Source organism: Squalius cephalus (assembly GCF_949319135.1).
Source record: "Squalius cephalus genome assembly, chromosome: 3".
NCBI lineage: Eukaryota > Metazoa > Chordata > Actinopteri > Cypriniformes > Leuciscidae > Squalius > Squalius cephalus.
The window spans coordinates 51,286,136-51,298,724 of record NC_137124.1 but is presented as its reverse complement, the minus strand read 5'-3'; the positions used below and the strand labels follow the sequence as shown (position 1 = coordinate 51,298,724).

At 36.0% G+C, this 12,589-nt stretch overlaps 1 protein-coding gene across 1 annotated transcript in view; it reads right to left on the bottom strand.

Moving 5' to 3' along the window:
* The window catches only part of LOC307156095 (sodium/potassium/calcium exchanger 3), a 60,125-nt gene extending 53,214 nt beyond the window's left edge, over positions 1-6,911 (bottom strand). Inside the window, exon 1 of the mRNA XM_079867306.1 lies at positions 6,453-6,911. Within this exon, the coding sequence (XP_079723432.1) occupies positions 6,453-6,561 (109 nt within the window). The 5' untranslated portion in view covers positions 6,562-6,911. The remainder of the gene's footprint in view (positions 1-6,452) is intronic.
* Between the last annotated feature and the right edge of the window lie 5,678 nt (positions 6,912-12,589).

The window sequence follows — 12,589 nt, the reverse complement described above, 5'->3', positions numbered from 1 at the left end:
TATGTCTATCTCCATGTAACTCCTTCGGGGAAGAATGTAGTTGGGCTGTGAAACGATTAATCGCAATTAATCACATCCAAAATAAAAGTTTGTGTTCACATAATATATGTATGTGTACTGTGCATAATTATTTTGTATATATAAATACACACAAATGCATGTATATATTTAAGAAATATTTGCTTAAATACACTGTGAGTATATATATATATATATATATATATATATATATTTATATACATATATATATAATTTGTAGTATATATAAATATTTTATATATAAATAACACATTTTTCTTAAATATATACATGCATGTGTGTGTATTTTTAATTATGCACAGTACACACACATATATTATGTGAACACAAACTTTTATTTTGGATACGATTAATCGAAATGAATCGTTTCACAGCCCTAGAATGTAGGTTCTGCAGCGTTCTCCTTCCTAACAGAAAGAGCACACTTTCCTAGTGTTATCCAATAATCTCACTGTCATCCTATCATCCTTCCAGGCAAGAAGGGGCAAGTGGCTTGCACAGGGCACTGGATGGGGACAGCAGCTGTGGCCCTTTGGTAGGGATTCCTATTCGTCGGTCCCGACGTGACGTTGAATGACCGACTGAAGAGGAACGTCTCGGTTATGTATGGTAACCCTCGTCCCCTGAAGGAAGGAACGGAGACACCACGTCCCGTCGCCACACCTGCTGCGGCCCGCTGGGGCAGCCAGCTCATCGGCTCGGCTCCTCAGCAAAAAACTGAAGTGCAATCGCACCTTCTGCTCATTATATTCCTGCGCTGCATGGCTGTTGCAAACTAGATGTACCGCATGGCGGTACAAAATATGACCGCCGCTCAGGCCTGCACTGGCTTTCCACAAAAATAAATGGCGTGGAGCAATTTGGCTGTATTGCGTGTTTATGTATACCTAAAAAAAGTAGTAGTATGTGCATGTCTGTCTGTGTGTGTGTGTATGTGTGTGTGTTTGTGTATGTGTGTGTCTGTGTGTGTGTGTGTCTGTGCGTGTATGTATGCGTGCGTACATGTGTGTGCGCGTGTGTGTTTGTGTGTGTGTGTCTGTGCATGTGGATTTGTATGTGTGTGTATGGGTGTGTGTCTGTGCGTGTGGATGTCAGTGTGTGTGCATGCTTGCATTTGTTTGTATTCCTGCATGTCTGTGTGTGACAGTATCATCCTAAACCCCCGGGGACCAAACGAAATTTTTCCGTAAAAGTCTAGTGGGGCTACATGCCCACCAAATTTCATGTTCCCCGGTGTTTCGGTGTCCCTGGTATCGTTGACGGAAAATTCAGTAGATGACGGAAAAGAAAAAAAAAAAAAACTTTGACAATCGATTATGGGCTAGGTTGATGTGGGCCCTTAAGACCAACATACCATAAAAATTTCTTCATCCTCGGTGCCACGGTTCAGGTAGTTATTTAGGAAAAACTGCATTTTTTGGGTTTGGGGGGGCCCAGCGCGGGGGGGGGGGGGGGGGGGGGGGGTTGTGGCCCCCGGGGACCAAACGAAATTTTTCCGTAAAAGTCTAGTGGGGCTACATGCCCACCAAATTTCATGTTCCCCGGTGTTTCGGTGTCCCTGGTATCGTTGACGAAAAAATTCAGTAGATGACGAAAAAAAAAAAAAAAAAAAACTTTGACAATCCCTATATGACCGCTTTCGCTAGCTATGCTAGCGGCGGTCATAATGATTGCACGCCAATGTGCATTGGCTCATTTTGTTTCACTCGAAGTAGATTGGCCTCTCTGGCAAGATTTCTATTTGTCGGTCCCGACGTGGCGTCTCCGTTCCCTCCTTCCCTGAAGGAGGGTTACCATACATAACCGAGACGTTACCCTGTGTTTTTATAGGTTTGGTATTGTCTATGTTTTATGTGGTTGTTCTGCTAAGCTTTTTTCCTTGCATTCTCCAGCATTTTCCTTAATGGATTTACTATTAAAGACTGTTTATGTTTGTTAAACTCAGTACAATTCATTGCAACCACCAATGACAGAAACAGGTCTGTTGGTGTCAATGAATGTTTACAACTTTGACTTACAAACAAAGTTGAACTTAAAGATAAAGAAAACAATAAACATTGATCCATATGCAAGTGACTTATATGCTGAGTCTTCTGTTTTTTTAGAGAGAGACTGCTGCAAAGTTGCTCCCACCAAATGATATAAGTTGTTTCTTATCAGACTGTCTCTCCTGCTCTCTTGTGTAGGGCATATTTTTTCAGCTTTCATTTTGTGATGCTATATATGGGTAAAATCAGCGCCTCTGCTGCAGAACCGTCCTCTCTGTCATCACAAAACATAAAAATGAAACAACTGATGCCACACACGAAGATCAATGTGACCACTGCAAGTTAGAACAGTTTGTTGTCCTGGTTTGGTCTGTTTGTCAGTAGGTATAAACCTGCAGCTTCATTCAAGAAATATCAAATAATTTGATTATATAAGTACACTTATTGTAATTATACTGTTTTTTCCAACTTGTACAAACTACTGTAGACTGAAAGTGACACTTATTTGGATGTGTTGAAAGTAATAAAGCAAATGTAAAGCAAATTTTAACTGCAGTGTGTTAATCAGTATAACATTTAAAGATAATTTATGTTAAATGTACTAAACTGCACCTCCATCATTACATGACATACACGTTTCAATAGAAATGGCAATACATTATATTTTAGTTAGGCATAAATGCTTATCAGTACATTCAACAGTACACAGTACCATTTTTCAAAGACAATAGAATTATGTACAAGTACAATATAAGTAATTATGTGCCAATGTCCAAGTTTGTCGTATGACCCCCCCCCCCCCCCCCCCCCCCAAGTAGTTAAGCTCAAACCTCGCCCCACAGCCAATTACATTGATCAACTAAATAATGCAGTCAGCTGTCAAGAAAAGATTAATCAAGTTCATACAACCGAACAATAATAAAGTTCAATAGTTTAATTTAAGTGATTTGAATCATGAAAGCAAGCTGACCAGGAATAAAGCTTTCTTTGATTTTAGTTGAATTGCTTGCAATACTGCCTGTTGGTTCCTTCAATTCTAATGTTAATGTTGTGTTTACAAATTCATCTGCCACAAATAATATGTTTGCATAAGTTAAAATAAAAAGCTGATTTATGTTTTAATGGTTCAAGAAATTGATACTAGAAAAAGCTGACACCTCCAAGGTTCCCAGAGCCACAACTGATCTGTCATGAAAGGGAAGCTTGGTTGGAAAAGCAGGGGTTGATATGTTCTATGGATTTACAACTATGCTGCTTTTATTGGGTACTTTAAAAGGAGAATCAGACGCACTATAAAACAAGTATTGGTTTTGATAATACAAGTTTTTACACAAAGGAATAAACAACATTTTAAGAAATAAGAATTAAAATGACTGTCAAGAGATAAGGACTAAAGCCATATCATATTTCTAGAAATATTTTTTTTTTTTTTTATTGGACATGAGAGTGGGTCACCATCACCAACATTAAGCACCGGCAGCTGTACTACACTCAAAAAAATGCTGGGTTGTTTCTGTAAACACATTGTTGGGTTGATTGTGCTGGGTCAAAATATTGGGTTGTTTGGGGTACTGTAAACACATTATTGGGTTGCTCATGCTGGGTCAAATGAGTTGTAAGGGGGTTATTTACAAATAAACAGTTGGTTGGGTTATTTTGACCCAGCAACCGGTTTATTCTTTGCGGAACTTTCTGGATCTTCACTTCAGACTCGAGGAGCAGGCCACACCGGAGCAGGCAGTGTTTTATGGTAAGTTAATAATGTTTACCTATATTTTTAAAAAGTTGTGGTAACTGCAAGCTAATTTCACTGTTCAACATACAGTCTTTGATATGGAAGTGCGAGGGGTAACGTATTTATTCTGTGAAACCTAAATAGCCACAGCTAAGTTAGCCGGTTAGATTTGTTGACAAAATTCTGCATCGTTAAATCCTTAATTGTAAACCAGCTAGGCCTATATCAGCAGCCTTTTTAAAATATGCAGTTTAAATTGTAAATTCATCACGTAATTATCGTATTCATTGTGGACGTTGTGTATTTAAAAGTGAGGAAAGCGTTTTGAATGAAATCCATACAAGCGCGGTATAATTTTAGTCCCTCACAGGGCTTGCACGTAAAATTGCGGGAAATTAGTCTCGAGGCTATTGTAGCTACTAGCTAGTGAGTTGTGTGTGGAAAGTCTGCTGGTATATTGTATAAATACTCGTCAGAAGAAGCGACTGGGGTAAGTTCCAGCATAGTCTCCTCTTGCGTGTGTCTTCTGTAATGTCTGTCGGGATTGTTCAGAAAAAAATGAACTGAGGAATAACATCACGATACGCGCCGTCACATTGTGACCTGGTTAGTAGGCAACAGTTTAAAGAATTTCCGCCTGGATTGTCAATGGACAGGTGCCAGTTTTGAGAAGAAAATTATTAAGAATGATCGTCAATATTTAAAACTTAAAAAATGTAGACTTACATGATACCCTACCATGCATGTCATCTTTCATTTTATTGTGTAACATTATCTAAGCGTGGCGATCATCAGGGCTGCCAGTCAGGAGATTAACGAGCAGCTTTGTTGGTTTGTGAGTTTTAATGTTAAAGAAAGACACTATCAACATTACAGTAATATACAGCTACAGTAATATTTTTACTTTTATTGCCTAAATGTTGAAAATATTAGTCCAAAGTACTCTTTTATTACTATAATTCAGTTTGCAAATAATGAATTTAAATAGACATTTTGTTTGTTTGCCACATTTAGTCATATTTGGTAATGTTTGCAATAACATTTTTTTGATACTTCCACAAAAAAAAAAAGCTTAACTTGCATGTTAGTTATATTGCAACACTCTAAGTGATTGTGTTTAATCAACAGGTGGGGACCAACATGGTTGAATATTCACAAAATGAGATGACTGGAGCATTGCTGCATATTCTGTGCCTCAAGGATGAGACGAGGAGGACATGTCAGACCTTTGCCATTGTTCCAGGCCACACCATCGAGACCGAGTCTTTGCTGAAGGCTGTTCATCTTTGTTTCAAAGCTTTTTTTGTTTTTGATGTTAAATACACAAAGCAGTGTTTCCCCACCTGGGAGTTTCTCCAGCATACCTTGTATCAAATTAATGGAAAGAGTCCTCCTCTGTAAAATTTGAGGACAACAGTTGTTTCAGGCCCACGTGATATTTAGTCGCATTTTAAATGTTTGTTGCTGTTCTTAATAAATCAACACATCTTAATAAATGAAATCGTAATCGTATAAGTTCAAATGAGTTGCTTAATGACTTTTAAAGGTGCATTGTGTAATATTTACGAGGATCTGTTGACAGAAATGCAATATCATATAGGCCTACATAACTATGTTTTCAGTGGTGTATAAAGACCTTACTTAATGAACGTTATGTTTTTATTACCTTAGAAGTATACATTGTATAATTGTAATAATTGTATAAAAATTATTAAAGATATGTATTAAAAATGTTTTTAAAAAAAACAATTAAACGAGATTTAAATCAAATTTACAGTGGCCTCTCTGGTTTGTTGTATTACAGAGACAATAATTATTTTATATTCGTAATATAACAAATATTTGTTACTAATTTTATTAAGGCAATGAGACACGAAATAACCCAGCATATAAGTAGGACTTAACCCAGCAAGAGGGTTAATTCCACCCACTGGTTGGGTCAAATGAATGACCCAGAAATATGGGTTAAATGGTAAAACCCAGCACTTGGGTCAAACCAACCCAGCGCGTGTTCTGTCCAATAGTGACCCAGCGGTGTGGTTAAGGTTGGGTTATTTTTTAACCCAGCAGTTTTTAGAGTGTAATACAATAGCACTATATAGGAAGTAAACGTGTAACTATTACTTACAGCAAATGCCCTGGATAGGTGAATCTCTAGGATCAGATAGTTTTTGGAACTTTCGGAACCCGTAAGGCAGCAAAATAATTCAATTTAGGTATGTTAGTTTATATACATTGGTCTGTCTCTATCTTCCTCCAACACTCATTACAGGTTAGTTGTATAGACTAGTGATTGGGCTTAGCATGGGAATCCACCTTTCAGTGGTGCTGTGACACAGGTGTGAAGGTTTTTTTTACTGGCAGAACAAGCCAGAAGAAGAAGAAAAAAAATACATTTAAAATAATTGTTAAGTGCTGCTTAATGAAAACCATTTATGATTAATTCTTAGGCTATTTTTTAACTGTATAAAGAATACAAATCTTACAGCTCTTATTGCTATAGTAATAAAATATAATTTGCTCTATTTTATTTCTGCTGTGTGCATAAATCATGCTCCTCTTCATAGGCTATCATATTGATGCAGAGACACAAATGAGGAAAAAAAATTAAAATGCATGGTACGAACAAAAGCACAACCATGGGATGATGGTGTTAAACTAATGCATGTTTTGTCTGTGATTGTCCTAACCTGTCAGTTGCAGGACCTGTGCGACCCACACAACCAGGAGAAAGCCGAACGCACAGCAGCAGAAGCGCTGGAACGGCCGCCGTCTGACGCTCCATGTCACAGACTTCATTCCGCTCCGTCTGTTCCTCACCGCTGAGTCAGAACATGATCGTAGCAGCCGCAGATTCCTCCTGTCGTTATCCGGGACTGAGAACTACCTTATTACTAAACTAAACTTTTCAGTTGCCTTGCTTTTCTTCATCGCAGTTAACACGGCGCTGTTTCAAACTATTTAGAAGCATCGCAGCGCTAACCTTACGCGCAGACCTGTTCTATATGCTCAGGTATCATTTGCTTCAAAGCGCACAAATGCGCTCACATGCCATTGGATTTGGAAAGGTCGTTGTAAATGGTACCCTCGTTCTCTCTCTCTCTCTCTCTCTCTCTCTCTCTCTCTCTCTCTCTCTCTCTCTCTCTCTCTCTCTCTCTCACACACACACACACAGACAAAATCACACCGCTGCCGCTTGAGGGCGGCTCTTGCCAAACGCCGTGGACGACCAATAAGAAAACCCCTTACCACACTCCATTGTCATAATCATTTGTTAACAAACAAATATGAGCTCATTGTTTCTGCCTTAAATTATTACATTGTTTAAATTAATACATTTTTAACTAACTGTGATTTTGTATACATTTCTGAAATTCATAATTTAGACAGTTACCTCTGATAACCGATCACTCTAAATTGTAATGTGGACTCATGCATTTTCTGTAAAGCTGCTTTGAAACTATATGTGTATTGTAAAAAGCGCTATACAAATAAATGTGAATTGAATTTAATTGAATTTGGGCTAGTGGGGCATAAATGACATACCCAAAATAAAAAGGTGCTGTTCATAAGTCATTCTGAATAGACACATAACCAACATTTTTACAGTTCAAAACTCAGAATTACTCAGACTGTTTTTAATATGGAGATGTATAAGCTCAAACATCAAAAACAAAAGTAAATTAATATAATTATTATTAATATAATTTTTATGTATAAACCCAGATAGCACACGTACGTCTGCAAGACGTCTGTTAAAGATCACTTCATCTGGAAAGCATCTGCTGTTTACTGATAGACATCTTTAAGATGTCAGTTTAACATACATTCTAAATCATTACATCTTAAAGACATTTTCTAAACATCTATTTGACATCTGACAGGAAACGTCCTATAGACATATTGCAGATGAGTTAAACACTCTAAAAAATACGTCTTCCAGATGTAAACACGCATATCAAATAGACGTCTCCGTGATATACGTGTGCTATTTGGGAAAATGTTATTTGAATGAAGTATAACAACGTATAACCAAATAAAGTGAGGCCACAGTGTGGTCATGCTTCATTTCAAATCTGAGGATGCTATCTCTAAAACTATGCATTTTCTGAAGCATTTTGTAAGACCATGTCGTGAGTTTTTAGAGAAGAATGACAAGATTCTAATAAAATATTTGATTACCCTTTAAAAACACCCATTTGCAGTCTATCGTAGGGATGGGTATCGTTAAGGTTTTAACGGTATTACTACTCTTACCGATACTCCTTATCGATCCGGTACTTTAACGGTATTATTATCGGTTCTTTTTGTTATATTAAAAAAAACAATTATTTATAATAATTTAGAACATAATTAATATTGCTTTATATTTTGAAATGTAAAATAAATATCTATAGCAAAAGAAAAAGCAATGCTTTAACAAAACAAATAAAACATGTATGTTATGCAGAAGGGTGCAGGCTTTTGTGTTTTATATACAGAAGACATAGGACACCAAAAACAAAGTACAAACACATGGTCAAACAAACAAAAAAAGTATACAATAAAACAAATATACAAATTATTTACCCAGTGCTTTAATTTCAGTTATGTCTACTGACATTGCTGTTCAGGAGAAATATGGGCTAAAAAGACATCTAATAAAGTCAGATGTAAAATAACACTGCATAGTTTATCATAGATAGATTAAAGCTTATAAAAGCCAAAATTATTCATTCAAGAGCTGCGACTGATTTTCTCTTTGGCTTTTGTTGTTTGATTCACATTAATGGAGCAATCGTCAGCAGGTTTATTAGACTGCTGCCTCTTTAAGACCAAATGCAGATCTAATCATTATTACGCATCATATTTTCTCCCAACTATTTACGTCCATTTAAGACATAAACTGTATTTAAGTGAATAAACTGTTTAAGTGAATCTCCAAGACGGCCATTTTGACATATTTTTGTGTATATTTGATCGTTTAGATGCGCACACAAAGCCCAAAACGTTGCTTGTCTCGTTGCGGTGTGTTTCGGAGCGCGCGCCACATTTGGAACAGCGTCTATTGCGTCAATTTTGGTACTTTTAATAGCCTTTTATTATCAAACGCGTCCCGCAGTTTAGCAACAATATAGACTACATTTTACAACAATCACCGATCGTGCAGATTCTGACGTTACGTTTGGGTTTTAGGGAGAAATGACAGCGCACCGCTGTGAAGGGAAGGAAGTTGCGCTAGACAGAATAAGGCTTTAGTTTTTAATGGTTATACCTCAAATATCTTCTTTTTTTATAATCTGGCGATAAGATAAGAACTGCTCAATTCATGTAACGTTATAGCCTACGTGCAGCCTATTGTTCACACTCAATGAACCTTCACACTTCTGCCGTGAATTAGACTTAATCTTATTGTTTTATCGTTATTCTTTTGTTAGTATTCAGACATTATTTAAGCAATAGGGGCTGTGCTGAATCGTGAATAAGTCACGGCTGAAGGCAGTTGTTAGGCACGACGCTAAGCGTGTATCAATGCAACTTTCATGACGTACAATCACTAAAAGCCTTCCTTCCGCTGGAAAAAATAGTCCCTGGCCGTGAACAGCAACTGAAGTTACATTATTTCGCCATTAGATGGCGGCAAAGACTGTCTTTATGAGTGAGTCTGTCATAGAGAAGACTTTTATATTGGTTGCTAGGGGTGTTGTGTTGTGTACATACATACATGGAACCTTTGGGTGAAGCGGTCATAGCTGTGTTTTATCGTGAATAAAACACAGTTATTGACCAATCAGAATCAAGGACTGGAACCAATAATAATAGCCTTTCTTCTGGCATTACATTGCCCATCTACACCACTTTCATCCCACTATACATAAATCCATATATTAAGTCTGTCTAGAAAAATAAAAATAAAAATAAATAAATAAATATGTACTTGCAGATAATGTTAAGTAGCCAATACGTTTAGTAAATAAGTCTTATTTAAGTGGGTCAAAAAAACATTATTTAATTCAAATTTAAACTATAATACATTTTCATTTAATTGCAATTGAGATTCACACTTAAGTAGCTTACTATTCTTTTAAAATATATTATAAAATTGCCCAAACATTGACTAGTACTCTATTGCTATATATGTGTGAGACAATCATATATGTTCAAGCATACTTTGTATTCAAACTATTCTTTGTAGGCCTACCTTTAGGAAACCTTGTTCATTTGCAGACAGTTGCATTTATTTTTTGCATAATAAAATTTGGCACAACGATGATACACTCGATAACGTCATTAAGCAAGCTGAATCCAATTTTTCACTAGCATACTGTATATCTATGGAGGTAGATTTGTGTCTTTATTATTCAATCAAAAAAAAGGTTGCTTCAATCAAAAAATATATTTTCAATCAAAAAAACCCGTTTCAATCAAAGAAAAAAAGTGTTTGAATGCAAAAATATATTTGAGACTCAAAAAAATGCATTTGAACACTATTTTTTTTTTGCTTGAAAATGTTTTTTTTGATAGAAGTGAAGGTTTTTTTGTTTGAAGCAACTTTTTTGATTGAAGTATTGTTGTTTTGTGTTTGGGCCATATTATGGGTAGGACATTTGTGTCTTTATAATTCAATCAAAAAAGAAGTTGCTTCAAACAAACAAAACATATTTTCAATAAAAAAATCACTTCAATCAAAAAATAAACCTTTTCAATCATAGAAAAAATGTTTTTGAATGCAAAAAAATATTTGAGATTCAAAAAATTGCACTTGAACACTTTTTTTTTGATTGAAAATGTTTTCTTTGATTGAAGTAATCTTTTTTGTGTTTGGACCATGTTATGGGTAGGACATTTGTGTCTTAATTATTCAATCCCAAAAAAGTTGCTTCAATCAAAAAAAAAACATTTTCAATCAAAAAAAAATAATTTCAATCAAAGAAAAAACTGTTTAAATGCAAAAAAAAAAAAAATCATTTGAAGTGTTTTTTTTTTATTGAACTTTCTTTTTTTTTGAATGAAGTGAAAAAAGTTTTGAAGTCGTTTTTTTTTTAAATCATTTTGACACAAACGTACCGCAGTGGGGGCGGGTGCTTCTCCATTGGTCAGACATGCTTGAGTGACAAGTGTCTACACCAACGACGTCTTTCTGACAAGCAAGTCATGGTCGCCACTCGCCAGCGAGCCAGGAAGCAGTGGTGGAGTTGTTGGTAAGTAGATAAAACCGTATTAAAATGATTGGTGTCACGTTATTAGCCTACTCTGTTTGATATTTCGATTAAACATACAGCTTGCTAACTTAAATAAGGATCATTATTGGCACAATACTTTAAGCTAGTAACTACTTGTACACTATGTCAGACAATAAGCATCACTTCATTGAACTGCCAGTTTTCCATGTGGAGTTGTGCAGGACATTAGGCTACTTATAAATAATGCCTGACACAGCTAGTTTGCGCACCGAGCAACGGAATATATATTCATGTTACCGGTGGTATGCAACATTATTTTCCGTACGGGACGGCATATGTAAGCCCCGCTCTCAAAATAACAGCATCTGCCTCTGTGTCTGCGAGCATTTGACTGTGATGGTGGGGAGACCACTACCCGTGAGCGAGAGAGAGAGCGGGACGGTCAAATAGCTGTAATCCTGTGGGCTGTGTGAGAAGATAGACTCAGGCTCTGCATGACCTGTTGCTGCTAAACAGGCAGCGCTGTGGGCAACAGTTGGCCTGTGGACTGTTGTTTGACCACTAATGACGTTACGTATTATAACACAATATAGCACAAGCACATAGCAAGCCTCTGTAACGTTACTTAAGTGAAATAAACAATTCAATTAGCCGTTAGCGCACCCTGCTAGCCTGCCTGACAATATGAGGCGTCAGATATCTAACACCATCACACAAATTAGTCAACGTGAGCTAAGTTAGCAAGCTGTATGTTTAATCGAAATATCAAACAGAGTAGGCTAATAACGTGACACCAATCATTTTAATACGGTTTTATCTACTTACCAACAACTCCACCACTGCTTCCTGGCTCGCTGGCGAGTGGCGACCATGACTTGCTTGTCAGAAAGACGTCGTTGGTGTAGACACTTGTCACTCAAGCATGTCTGACCAATGGGGAAGCACCCGCCCCCACTGCGGTACGTTTGTGTCAAAATGATTTAAAAAAAAAACGACTTCAAAACTTTTTTCACTTCATTCAAAAAAAAAGAAAGTTCAATAAAAAAAAAACACTTCAAATGATTTTTTTTTTTTTTGCATTTAAACAGTTTTTTCTTTGATTGAAATTATTTTTTTTTGATTGAAAATGTTTTTTTTTTGATTGAAGCAACTTTTTTGGGATTGAATAATTAAGACACAAATGTCCTACCCATAACATGGTCCAAACACAAAAAAGATTACTTCAATCAAAGAAAACATTTTCAATCAAAAAAAAAGTGTTCAAGTGCAATTTTTTGAATCTCAAATATTTTTTTGCATTCAAAAACATTTTTTCTATGATTGAAAAGGTTTATTTTTTGATTGAAGTGATTTTTTTATTGAAAATATGTTTTGTTTGTTTGAAGCAACTTCTTTTTTGATTGAATTATAAAGACACAAATGTCCTACCCATAATATGGCCCAAACACAAAACAACAATACTTCAATCAAAAAAGTTGCTTCAAACAAAAAAACCTTCACTTCTATCAAAAAAAACATTTTCAAGCAAAAAAAAATAGTGTTCAAATGCATTTTTTTGAGTCTCAAATATATTTTTGCATTCAAACACTTTTTTTCTTTGATTGAAACGGGTTTTTTTGATTGAAAATATATTTTTTGATTGAAGCAACCTTTTTTTTGATTGA